The sequence below is a fragment of the Equus przewalskii genome, chromosome 1, assembly GCF_037783145.1.
Source record: "Equus przewalskii isolate Varuska chromosome 1, EquPr2, whole genome shotgun sequence".
NCBI classification, from domain to species: Eukaryota; Metazoa; Chordata; class Mammalia; order Perissodactyla; family Equidae; genus Equus; species Equus przewalskii.
The window spans coordinates 173388527-173401951 of NC_091831.1; the positions used below are offsets into that span (position 1 = coordinate 173388527).

The 13425-nt window shown below is 35.3% G+C and overlaps 1 protein-coding gene across 1 annotated transcript in view; it reads left to right on the top strand.

Annotated features, from left to right (window-relative positions):
* TTC6 (tetratricopeptide repeat domain 6) overlaps nt 1–13425 on the top strand; it is a 189720-nt gene that overhangs the window by 103997 nt on the left and 72298 nt on the right. Inside the window, exons 9-11 of the mRNA XM_070629311.1 lie at nt 2970–3062; nt 5714–5788; nt 10986–11359. Coding sequence (XP_070485412.1) covers nt 2970–3062; nt 5714–5788; nt 10986–11359 — 542 coding nt within the window. The remainder of the gene's footprint in view (nt 1–2969; nt 3063–5713; nt 5789–10985; nt 11360–13425) is intronic.

A 13425-nucleotide genomic window follows, 5' to 3' on the forward strand; every position in this document is an offset into this window, starting at 1 on the left:
TTCAACTATCTGGATAAATTGTGTTTTATTATCTCTATTTTGGAAGTTATGTATGTTGTTTCTTATTCCTATGTTGGTTTCCCTAGAATATTCACCTTTAACTTCAATCAATATCTTTAATCAATATCTAATGATAATCAATACTTTTATACTCTTCTAGGAAAATGCAATGACTTTAAAATCTTTTAATTCCATTTTCCCCTTCTTGATTTAATGTGTTCTTACTTAGATATATTTTTGGATTCTTATATTTTAAAACCCCAGAACATTATTACCATTTTATGAAATATTCCTTATATTGTACCCATGTATTTATCTCTCCCTCTCCTTTTTTATTTTAGCATTTCAGACCTTTTTGTCTGAAATCGTTTTACCCTTTGCCTAAAGTATATCCTTTAGAATTTTCTTTAAGGGAAGCAGGAGGTCTGTAATTTGTGAAAACCCTGGGTTTTCTTTGTTACAAATATCTTTATGTTACCTCATTCTTGAGGAATATTTTACCTGGGTGTAATATATATTGTAAATATTTTCTTTTAGCATACTAATGATGTTCCACTATTTTCTGGTGTCCGCTATTGCTGCTGAGAAGTGTGTCTTAAGTGTGAATCCTTTGAAGTTAGTTAATTCTCTGCTTCCCTTCAAGCTGGCTACTTTGAAATTTTTCTCTTTCTTTGCTACAGTTTCACTGTGTGTCTCTTTGCAGGTTGCTTTTAATTGATCATGCTTTGGAATCACTGGGAATTTTGCATCTGTGGTATAATGTCTTTCATCAGCTATAGAAAATTTTTAGTCATTATCTCTTCAAATTTTACCTCTGTCCATTCTCTCTTTTGTTTTCTGGGACTTTAATCACATGTGTTTCTTTTTTCTCTTGAAACTGGATTCAGGACAATTTCTTTCGATTCTTCTTGTAGTTCAGGTTCAGAAATTCTTTCTTCAGTTGTGTCTAATACACTGTTAAACTTGCTCACTGTATTTTTAAATTTGCTTTTGTATTTTTCTTTTTAGAATTTCTATTTTTTTCTCCCTAATCTATTACATTCTGGTGTTTTATTTCTTTGCGTACCTGTCTGTCTTTAAATGTTTATCATTATATTTAAAACATTATTAGGAAAACATTATTATTATCAAACATTTGAGACCTAGAATGACAGTTCCTTTCTCCAGAGAAATTTTTTTGTCTGAACCTGGTTTCTTTACCACTCAGAGGCAGCCTTAATCTAAGGCTGAAAGTTTACCCAAAGGTTGATTTACTTCTGTTCACTCTTAATCTGAGGCTGCAGCCCTGAGTGTGTAGCATCCTGTAGACTTGGATACTTGTATTTTGTACATATACAATATTATGTATGTAAATAAATAAATCAGGGTACACAACTCAGGTAGATTCTGGGCTTCAAATTCTATCACCCTTGCTCCAAGAAGTTGCCAATCTGCAGCTCAGTTTTGCAGCTGCTTTGGCAAACATCTTGAGAACAAAAGCATCTTTGAATACTGGGCTTACCTTTCCAGGTTCTTGCCTTTTCTTAGATTTTGGCCCAATATCTCTTCATCGTCTTGTTAGCTCTTTGATGCTTTGAAGATTATGTTTTTCATATCACATGTGGTTTTCTTAGTTGTCCTCAGCAGAATTACTTAGCCTGCCATAATTAGAAGCAGAAGTTTTAATTTAATTGACTTTTAAAGTAGCAAAACTGTTTCCAGTTCCATCTGCATTGCAGCTTTTATTGCACGCATACCAGTTTCAGCAAAATCCCTGGAGAAGAGAAGGAGGATTTTTACTTTAGATATCGTGTAAGCGATACTTGCCCTTTCAAGGCACATTAGTTTGGGCAAGATCTTGGCAGGTTCCAACATATGAATCATGTTCTTTTTTTAAAAAACAACCATTGATTGTTAGTAAGTTCTCCTGTTTTGATATCTGTAAAATACAGTATTAAGGTTTTTATCCTTGTTGTTGTTAAAAGCTTTCTTTTAAATTTTTAACAGCTGCTATTCCATCATATTTGAATGTTTTGTGTAGGCATATGAAAAAATAGTTCCAAAATCTCTTGTGTATCACATAGTTTGTCTGAAGAATAATGGTGAAAGTGACCAAGTGTCTTTCTGCTATGAGCAGTAAATCTCTTACCTTACATTGTGCTGTAGCTACTTTATAAAACTACAACAGAAGAGGAAGAACAAAAATTCAGTGTTGGTGATTCCTAAATTACCCATAGGCTTCTCTGTATCTGTTCCATTCTCAGTGATAATTACATGATACTTTTAGAATCTGATTTCCTATTGAATAAATATTTTTTGAATTTGAACTATTAGTTGCTTGAGAACTGAAAATTTCAGCAAACGAAGCAGTGGTATGACTGAATACATCATGAATCCACCAGGCTGTCAAACTTAGATCTTCTAGTTGTTTCCACATACCCAAATCACTGATTACAAGATAGAGAAGTAGCACATTTAATAATAATCCTAATCATTGCAGCAGTTTACCCTTACAACAATAAATATACACATATAACTTAATTGACTGATACAGTTTGAATTATAAATCACTTAAGGAGATTTACATTCCAATTAACATTTAGAATGCTTACCTATAATTGGTAGTGAATAGTCATGTATTGATAATAAATCCAAACGATATGCCTTATTTGTAATCCTGATGTTTATATGCTAAATAGATTCAATGCTAACCTATGAGATCACAGATCGTTGACTGCTCCTAAGATTCGGGATGCCAGAAATAATGTGGAAGCATCCATTTGGCTAAAGGCCAACTCTGAAGGCAAATTGTGGGTGTTAGCCAAATACTAAGGTTGTAGCTGGACTTTGATGCATCTCTGGTTTTCTGCAGTTCTACCTTTCCATACATTTCTCTTTTGGTAATAATATTGTACTATGAAGCCACAGTGATAATAGAATTTTTAAAGTATTCCACTATACAATTTAAAACCGTTATCTTTTTATCGCAGAGTGTTCAAGCAAGCAGAATTTTAACTGAGAAATTTTCATCTGAAAACAAGGAAAATGTGATTATTTTAGATCAGTATAGCAAAAGTTCCAGGGTATGTATAATTTTTATTCTGAATTATGGGTTGGTTGCTTTATCTGCCTACAGCTCAAATACTGTTTCTAGTAATTCTGGAAATAATTTCTTGGTGCTTCCTCATTCCGGGAAGTACCTCAAGATGCTCCCTGGTGTCTTTGCTGAGGACACATCCTTTTTTTCAAATATTTTGTCTTTATGACGTTCAGAAGATGTTATTTACTAATCAATAGCAGGATATCTACTGTGAGTTTTCCTGAAATTTCTAAAATTTCTGGTTTTGCACTCATTTATCACTTCTTGCTTAGGTCTTAAATGATCAAAGGAACATGCTAATGAATCTTTTGACCAAATAGGGAAATTGTTTATGGCCATGAAGCAGCGTAAAACAGAATTCTCTAAATGGTGATTATCTCATGCTCATGACTTTATTATCACTGCAGTGTATCCAAATAAGCTGCTTAAACAATAAACACAATCAGAGAGAAAAGAGATAGTGATTGAGACAAGAAGAAAGGTATGAAATTCATATAAGTGCTTTACTAAAGGCCCTGAACTTTATGGGAGACAAACAAGCAACAGTTTATTTTTCTCCCCTTAGTGCCTTCAGCCCTCTACTTCCCTTGATGTCTTGGGATGCTGAGTGCCAGACAGTAGAGTCTCAGTGCTTTGGGACAATTGAATCCCTGTTCTAGTCAGTTAATTAGATTAAATATGTGTCCATGCCCCCTCTTTTGTACCCCATACAGTGAGGTGAAACCTTTTTCTTTTTTGGAGAGGATAATGTTTCTATTTCATCTAGATCACTCTTTTCTATTTTTCTTGTAGCACGTACTAAATGTTTGTCCTTATGTAAGTTTCATCTTTTTATTCCTTACCAGCCTGGGGTCATGTCCTTCTGGTTCAACCGTTTTATCCATAGCAGCTAGAGCAGTGAGCATCCTGTAAAAATAACTGAACCAACGAGTGGCACTTTCTACTTTGGAATGCCATTCGCACTTTCCAGACTATTGTATTAGCACTATTTACACCTACCTGTCAGATAGTCCCTTTTTTTTTTTTAAAGATTGACACCTGAGCTAACAACAGTTGTCAATCTTCTTCTTCTTTTTTTCCTTCTCCCCAAAGCCCCTCAGTACCTAGTTGTATATTCTAGTTGTGAGTGCCTCTGGTTGTGCTATGTGGGACGCCACCTCAGCATGGCCTGACGAGCAGTGCCATGTCCACATCTAGGATCTGAGCAGGGGAAACCCTGGGCCACTGAAGCCGAGCGCACGAACTTAACCACTCAGCCACAGGGCCGGCCCCAGATAGTCCCATTTTTAGTACCTGCTTCTTCCAATCCATCCTCCTTACCACCTCCTGCTGTATTCTTAAAACATGAGAATGATGGCACTCATGGCTCAACAAAATGAACTCCACCTACCAAATAAAGTCAGAGAGCTTAACTAAGCCTCATAACCTGGCCTCAACTGTATTTTCTATCTTACCTCCCATTATACCTCTGCTTCCATGCAACCTCCACATACCCTGTTCTTTGCCTGCACCAGAGTCCTGGGGGCTAAAATCCCCTGCACTTGGACACTTCCCTGGTCTTGCTTAGGCTCTTCCGTCGGCCTGGGGTGTTCTCAACCCCTTCTCAGCCAGTCCTGATGCTGCCTTGTCAAGCCTGTCTGTCCAGCTTCCTTCCCATTCAGAGCTGCCCTCTCCCTCTCCGTGCTCCCTTTATGCCTGATTCACGTCGCCTTTAGTCGTCATCACAGCTGCTTTGGATTACAGTTATTTCTTTATGTCTGTTTCCACCATTATACTGGTGGAGGACATAGAACATGTCATTTTTTTTTTGTACTTTCTACTCTATCTAGTAGATAGTAGTACCTCCCAACTCTTTTAATTTAATAGCTCTCATAATAAGTGATATGATAATATTGGTGTGGTCCCATTGAAAAAGTTGAGGTGGCTCATGATTAGAGGTGACTATTCAGGGGAGAGGAGCTGCTCCCACTGGTGCAGCCCCAGGGCTAGGAGAGTAATGGCTCAGCATATCTATGGCACGTTCACACACACCTGTGCCACTTGCACCAACCGGAAAGCTTTGGTAAGTGTTTGTTATATCAAGCTGCATTTTTAAAAATAAGAGTTTCAGGGCCGGCCCCGTGGCTGAGTGGTTAAGTTCATGCATCCCGCTTCTGCGGCCCAGGGTTTCACTGGTTCGGATCCTGGATGTGGATATGTCACTGCTCATCAGGCTGTGCTGAGGCAGCGTCCCACATAGCACAACCAGAAGGACCCACAACTAAGATATGCAACTATGTACTGGGAGGCTTTGGGGAGAAAAAAAGAAAAAGAGAGGAATATTGGCAACAGATGTTAGCTCAGGGCAAATCTTCCAAAAAAAAAAGTTAAAAATTTAAGCTTTAGAAGCTATAAGTTTCCAAATTTTGAAAAAAACGTTTCGATTATTATACACTTTTCTAAATTAATTGATGGATTTTAAGTTCTGTTCCTCTCTGTCAAGTCAGTGAAATGAGTAAGAACCTGTACTTTAATTAGTATTTCTGCATTTCAGTAATTTACCTAAACAGTTATCATTAGCCAACTGTCATGTGATATTTTAGTTTATCAAATAGTATCTATAGTCAATGTATACTTATCATTTGATTATTTCAGTTTTTTTCCCTAACAAAATCTGCATCATTTGAAAATATCCAAAAGTGTTTCGACACACGATCTCCACAATTAAAGGTAGGATAAATTTTCAGTTTTTGTTATTCAAAAGAAATGTTCATATTTCTGGTAACAAGCACCACCTGTGTTTTTTTGTTGGCTTTCCTGAAATCACGCAGTCAGTTGATTCATCCAGAGTTGATTGAAAGTTTGGGTTGGAGTGGGTATTTGGTAGACCCTGTAAAGTTGTGGTTGTGGTGCCAATTTAAGATTTCCAGTTGCTCTTGAAGGTGTCTCCTATTCATCATTTGACTTTACCTGGTATGTTTTAAAGGAAGTCGCTTATGATATTGACCTGCATTTGCATCGGGCTAGCAGTTCTAAAGCATTTTCATGGACACTATTCCAGTTTGGTCTTGAGCTTCACAATCTTATTATCCTTGTTTTATACATGAAAAAGCAAAGGTCAGAAAGTGATAAATGGCAGAGCTGGAACCTAAACCCGCACCTCCTCCTAGCAAATGCAAGGACTTTCCTCTGCACCAAGAATCCATAGGCCTTCTTGAAGGGCTGGTTCTTATCTTCTAGCTCCCAGCTTTTATTTTTCCCTCTGAAATATTACAACTTCCTTGATTCTCCATATTACTTGCTTCTAACTTGCTTTTAACCAGCTTAACTTTAGCCTACTTCCTATTTCATTTCTGACATTCTCCTTTCTTATCGACTTTTTGATTCCTCTGTTTTGTATCCCTGTACATTGACACTATCCTTAAGATCTTTTTTATTGACATATAATCGACATATAACATTATATTAGCTTCAGGTGTACAACATAATAATTCGATATTTGTATAGATTGTGAAATGATCACCACAATAAGTCTAGTTAACATCCATCACCACAAATAGTTACACATTTTGTGTCTTGTGATGAGAACTTCTAAGATCTATTCTTTTAGCAACTTTCAAATATACAATAAACTATTTTAGTTATAGTCATCATGCTGCACATTACATCCCCAGGACTTATTTATTTTATAACTGGAAGCTTGTGTCTTTTGACCACCATCACCAATTTCACCCATCCCCCACCCCCCACCTCTAGCAACCACCAATCTGTCTTTCTCTGTCTGAATTATTTATTTCACTTAGAATAATGTTCTCAAAGCCCATCCATGTTGTCACAAATGGCAGGATTTCCTTCTTTTTTGTGGCTGAATAATATTCCATTGTTATATGTGTGTGTGTGTGTATAACATTGTGTATGTATGTATATATATAACATACATATATAACATATATATAACATTGTGTACACATAACATATATAACATTGTGCATATATATAACTTATATATGTAACATTGTGTGTGTGTATGTAACATTGTGTGATTTATTGATTTGTGTATGTTGAACCATCCTTACATCCAAGGGATAAACCCCCATGATCATGTCGGATGCTCCTTTTAATGTGCTGTTGAATTCAGTTTGCTAGTATTGTCTTGAGAATTTTTGCATCTATATATAATATATATCACATTTTCTTTATCCATTCATCCATTGATGGGCACTTAAGTGGTTTCCATATCTTGGCTATTGTGAATAATGCTGCAATGAACATAGGGGTGCAGATATCTCTTTGAGATCCTTATTTCATTTCCTCTGTATATATACTCAGATGTAAGATTGATTGATCATATAGTAGTTCTATTTTTCATTTTTTACTTTTTTGAGGATCCTCCATACTGTTTTCCATAATGGCTGCACCAATTTACATACCCATCAACAATGCACAAGGGTTCCCTTTTCTCCACAGTGTTGCCAACATGTGATGTCTCTTGTCTTTTTGGTGATAGCCATTCTAACAGATGTGAGGTGATACCTCATTGTGGTTTTGATTTGCATTTTCCTGATGATTAGTGATGTTGAATATTTTTCATGAATCTGTTGGCCATTTGTATTTCTTCTTTGGAAAAATCTCTATTCAGGTCCTCTGCCCATTTTTAAATCATATTGTTTGTTTGTTTGTTTTTTTTGCTATTGAGTTGTAAGAGTTCCTTATATATTTTGAATACTAACCCTTTATCAAATAGATGGTTTGCAAATGTTTTCTGCCATTCCATAGGTTGCCTTTTCGTTTCACTGACTGTTTATTTTGCTGTGCAGAGCTTTTTAGTTTGATGTAGTCCCACTTGTCTGTTTTTGCTTTTGTTGCTTGCACTGTTTGTGTCATAGCCAGAAGTTCATCACCAAAACAAATATCAAGGAGGTTTTCTCTATGTTTTCTTCTAGTAGTTTTACAGTTTCAGGCCTTTCATTTAATCCATTTCAAGTTAGTTTTGTGAGTAGTGTAAGATAGGGGCTCAATTTCCTTCTTTTGCATGTGAATATTCAGTTTTTCCCAGCACAATTTATTGAAGAAACTATCCTTTCTGCATTGAGTATTCTTGGGTCCCTTGTGGAATATTAGTTGACCATGTATGCATGGGATAATTTCTGTGCTCTTGATTCAGTTTTGTTGGTCTATGTGTCTGTTTTTATGCCAGTACCATGCTGTTTTGATTATTATAGCTTCAAAATAAAGCTTGAAATCAGGAATCGTGATGCCTCCACCTTTGTTTTTCTTTCTCAGGATTGCTTTGACTATTTGGGGTCTTTCATGGTTCCATACAAATTTTAGGATTGTTTTTTCTGTTTCTGTGAAAAATACCATTGGAATTTTGATAGGGATTGTATCGAATCTATAGATGTCTTTGGGTAGAATGCACATTTTAAAATATTAATTCTTCTGACTCATGAATATGAGATATCTTTCTATTTATTTGTGTCTTCAATTTCTTTCATCAATGTAATTTTCAGTGTACAAATACTTCACCTTCTTGATTAAATTTATTCCTAAGTATTTTACTTTTTTTGATGCTATTGTAAATGGGATTACTTTTTATTTCTTTTTCAGATACTTCATTGTTAGCGTAAAGAAACAAGTGATTTTTGTATGTTGATTTATGTACCATAAAATTTTACTGAATTCATTGATTAGCTCTAATAGTTTTTTGGTATAATCTTTAGAGTTTTCTCTTTATAAGATCGTATCTTCTGTAAACAGAGACAGTTTTACTTCTTCCTTTCTGATTTGAATGCTGTTCTTCCTTTTTGTTTTCTAATTGCTTTGGCTAGGACTTCCAGCATTATATTGAATAAAAGTGGAAGAATAAACACTCTTGTCTTATTCTTGATCTTAGGAGGATAGTTTCAACCTTTCAACGTAATTGTTACATGACCTTTATTATGTTGAGGTACATTCCTTCTATACCAAATCTATTGAGTTTTTATCATGAAAGGATATTGAATTTTGTCAGATGCTTTTTCTGCATCTATTGAGGTAATCATATCATCTTTATCTTTCATTCTATTAATGTGATATATCAGATTTATTGATTTGTGTATGTTGAACCATCCATGCATCCAAGGGATAAACCCCCATGATCATGTCGGATGCTCCTTTTAATGTGCTGTTGAATTCAGTTTGCTAGTATTGTCTTGAGAATTTTTGCATCTATATTCATCAGGGATATTGGCCTGTAGTTTTCTTTTCTTCTAGTAACTGTAAAAAAGAAGGAAGTCTTGCCTTTTGTGACAAGATGGATGGAACTTGCGGCATTATGCTAAGTGACAGAGAAAGATAAACACTGTCTGTTCTCACTTATATGAGGAATCTAGAAAAGCTGAACTTATAGAAACATAGAGTATAGAATAGTGGTTGCTAGGGCTGGTGGGGGAGGGGAGGAATGGGGAGATGTTAGTCAAAGGGTACAAACTTCCTGTTATGAGGTAAATTATGGGGATCTAATGTACAGCATGGTGACTATAATTGGCAATACTGTAAAATATACTTGAAAGTTGTTAAGAGAGTAGATCATAAATGTCATCACCACACAGGAACAATGGTAATTATGTGAGAGGATGGAGGTGTTAACTAACCTTACTGTGGTAGTCATTTCACAATACATACGTGTGTCATATCATCACATTGTACATCTCAAACTGACGTATGTTATGTGTCAATAATATCTCAATAAAGCTGGGAAAAAACCCAAACTCATTCTGGCAGCCCTGCTTTAGAGTTGTAGATTTTGTCAACGATTCCTTCCCAAGTATTCCACAGAGCTGCATATAGCCTCTCTGCGTAATCCATATCTAGTCAGCAAGTGGGGAATGAGTGTCTTATGTTCTACTTTCTTTCAGGCACATGTTTTTTTGACATATAATATGTGTTTATATTTCTTGACATACACACATACATATAGTATGTAGTCTATGTATCTCTCTATTCTCTATTCTAATTACATATTGAGTTACATATAGTTTCTTGAGATAGAGGAAAGGACCGTAAGTCACGAAGGGGCAATATGTCTATTGTACTTTAGTAAATCTTAAAGTATATAACTAGCTTGTATGAAGTTGTTATGTTTGGAATTTGGACCTGAAGTCGCTATAAAGAAAAACATCTCTATAACAGATTATTTATTAGCAAAATTCAATGCTGTTAATTTATTGATAATGGCTCAGTAGTCAGGAAATGCTGTATCAAAAGATTGGAACTAGTCTCTCTTTTATTAGTAATGAGTGTTGTTAGAGTTTCAAGTGCTAATGCATAATTATTGCAAACTATTAACAGTTACTAATGTATCATTCTATTAATATCATTATTAAAATTAAGTTGATTCTCTAATGACTAGATAAAATAAATATTAGGCTGGAATTCTGTTACTTAAACTTGTAAATATTGATTTGAAAATTATTGTAAAGAATCTTTGAATGCTATAATATATAAATTCAATGTTGTTAAAGAGCTTTTGAAAGTAGACTCACAAATTGATTTTATAGGATAAGGCATTTTGATAATTTTTGCCCATTCTATCAATTTTTTTTTTTGCATTGAGAGTAAAAGCAGAGCCTGTACTTTATTTGGATATGTAAAAAGCATTCTCTTTTAATTAAGAATATATAAAATCACAATTAATGTATGTCTACTTTATACTATTATTTTTATGTAGCTAACAAAATGTCATATGACCAATCAAATTATTGTACTTTGCTTTAACTAACCCAGTATTGTTTATAAGCTGACTTTTGAAAAATTTCAGGGATACGTGATTTTAAATTTTTCAATAGTGACTAAACTACATTAATAGTAATCAAAACTAGATTATTTTAAATGTAGCAACTGAATTGATTTTGTGTTTTTTCTGCCTCTTTGTATCCTCATTAATAAGAGAGTAAAGTCAGCAGTTGAACTGAGGAAGGAGGAGACCACAGCCCCGTTAGAGATTAAGGATGACATGCAGAGCAATATAAAGCAGGTGATGTTTCAGAAAGCAAGGGAGCTGGAGCGTCAGATGACTGCACACAGCGAGACTGAAGAACGCACCTCTGTGAAAGAAAATATAGATACCATCTTAGACAACCTGCAGACCAAGCGCAGTGTGAAAGAGCTCTCTCACTCTCTCATTGAAGCATCTAGGAAAGCTGGCATTACTTACATTGTTTATCCCAAGAAAAAGAAGTTGAAACAGAAGAAAGGATTGAAACTCAGTAAACTTACGATGGTGTATGATGAGTTGTCCAAGCCTCCAAAAACTATTACAAGGTCTCGTTTCATCAGTAATTGTTTTAGTTTAAGAAATACATCATGGTTTTCACCTTAACTTTATAATTTCACCCATTTGAGTTATTATTTTATTCTGCACTGAAAATATGCCGAATTCTTAAAGGACAACTCCTTATATTTCGATATATAGATATTTAATAATATAAATATGTGAATGATTCAAACTATAATTTAGAAGTGGGGCTGATTTAAGGACATGAAGTGAGACTAAGTTAATTTGATGGCTAAATGAAATCTTTCAATGGGAAGAAATAAAATCTACCTGGAGCTGGCCTGGGGCACAGCAGTTGAGTTCACATGCTACGCTTTGGCAGTCTGGAGTTTGTGGGTTCAGATCTGGGGTGCGGATCTACACACCACTCATCAATCCATGCTGTGGTGGCATCCCACATACAAAGTAGAGGAAGATTGGTACAGATGTCAGCTGAGCGACAATCTTCCTCAAGCAAAAAGAGGATGATTGGCAACAGATTTTTTAGCTCAGGGCCAATCTTCCTCACCATAGAAAAGAAAAGAAAAGAAAAGAAAAAAGAAAAAAACTACCAAGTTATTTTTCTGAAGGGATTTGGCACCAAAGAGCAAACTGCTGCTCCAAACAAATACCACCCATTCAAAAGTTGAAATGAATTGTTGGAATGTAACTGTTTTCATATTTTAAACTATTGAATTGAGTAATAAATCTAGATAGACAAACTGTTTTTTGTATGTTATGAGCCCTTACTGAGGGTTCAACATACAGAAATAGTTTTTCTCCTTACTTGGAGGTAATCGTATCTAGCATATTTAAAAATGTGGAGTACCTAAAATAACAATAACTGAAATTCCAGAAATGTTCATATTTAAGTGTTCAGAACATAATTTTCTTATAACCCAAGTGTGGTGCAAAACAGTTTCCAAAAAGCTCTGGGCTTTATTTCTTTTTAGATATCCTCAGATGACAAAACATTTTATTAAACTCAAGCCCTTTTGAAAAGTAAAGACTTTGCTGGTGATGAGAATCATAAATGTTTTGTTCTCTTTATTGTTATAAAGATTTACTGATTCTTAAAAAGGGTTAATTGTATTTTGGTGGGGTGACACTGTCCCTTGAAAGACGGGGGAATAACTCTATGTAAGTGTGAGTGACAGAGTAGAACAGAGACCAGCCCTAGAGGGGATGCCGTGCAAGTCCTGAATTCTCTGCACTCTGCTTGTGCTTGTTTCCCCTGCAACAAATGTAATATCTAAAACCTTTTTTGTTAGCTTGTCTTTAGAAGACTTGGGGTAGGTTTTCCTAAGTTGACAAATGCTTCAGATCAGAACTAGAAGGTTGCTTATACAGTTTCGATACATTTTCTGACTTCAAAGTACTATGCATCTTCACCATCCCAGAGCACCATTTTTGGCCATGACTAAAGTGGCTTCTATTTCTAGAAAGGATGTAAGCAAATGAAACAGTACTTTGGTGGGGTCTTTTACTGCTTTCTGACCCTTTATCATTTTGATCATGCAGTTTCACCATTTAAAGAGGTTTTTGCCTTTTGACAACTGAATTTGAAATTTGTATATACTGCCAACAGGTGGAACAGGGGCCATAGGATGAGACTTCTGGTGGAGGAAGTAAAACAAACTGTGGGAGTATTTATCTAAGATAACACGTTAGTACGGCATTCCTAACTCCTTTTTTTCAAAAATCTGAACTTAAATTAATTTACCACAAAAGTGTAGCTATGAAATAATTGCTATTTTAAAACAAGTTTATGGAGCAACTTTAAAAATGGTTTTATTCCTACAGTTTGAGATCTTTTTTCACTAATCTTAACTTGGTTCACACAGAAATATCCTTTTTACCATTTTCTACCCCACCTTTAAGCTTGTTTAATCACACTCATTCTGGCTGGCTCCCTTTCCTGGTTAGGAGCAGACGGTGTACATACTCATATATCAAGTCAAATCTTGACTGTGGAAAGTAACTCCCGGTGCAGGCCCTTTGGGCTGGTTCAAGACCCAGACCCATACACTTCCCTTCAGTCCCTTTACAATAGGTTACCCCTCCTGCCTCCCCC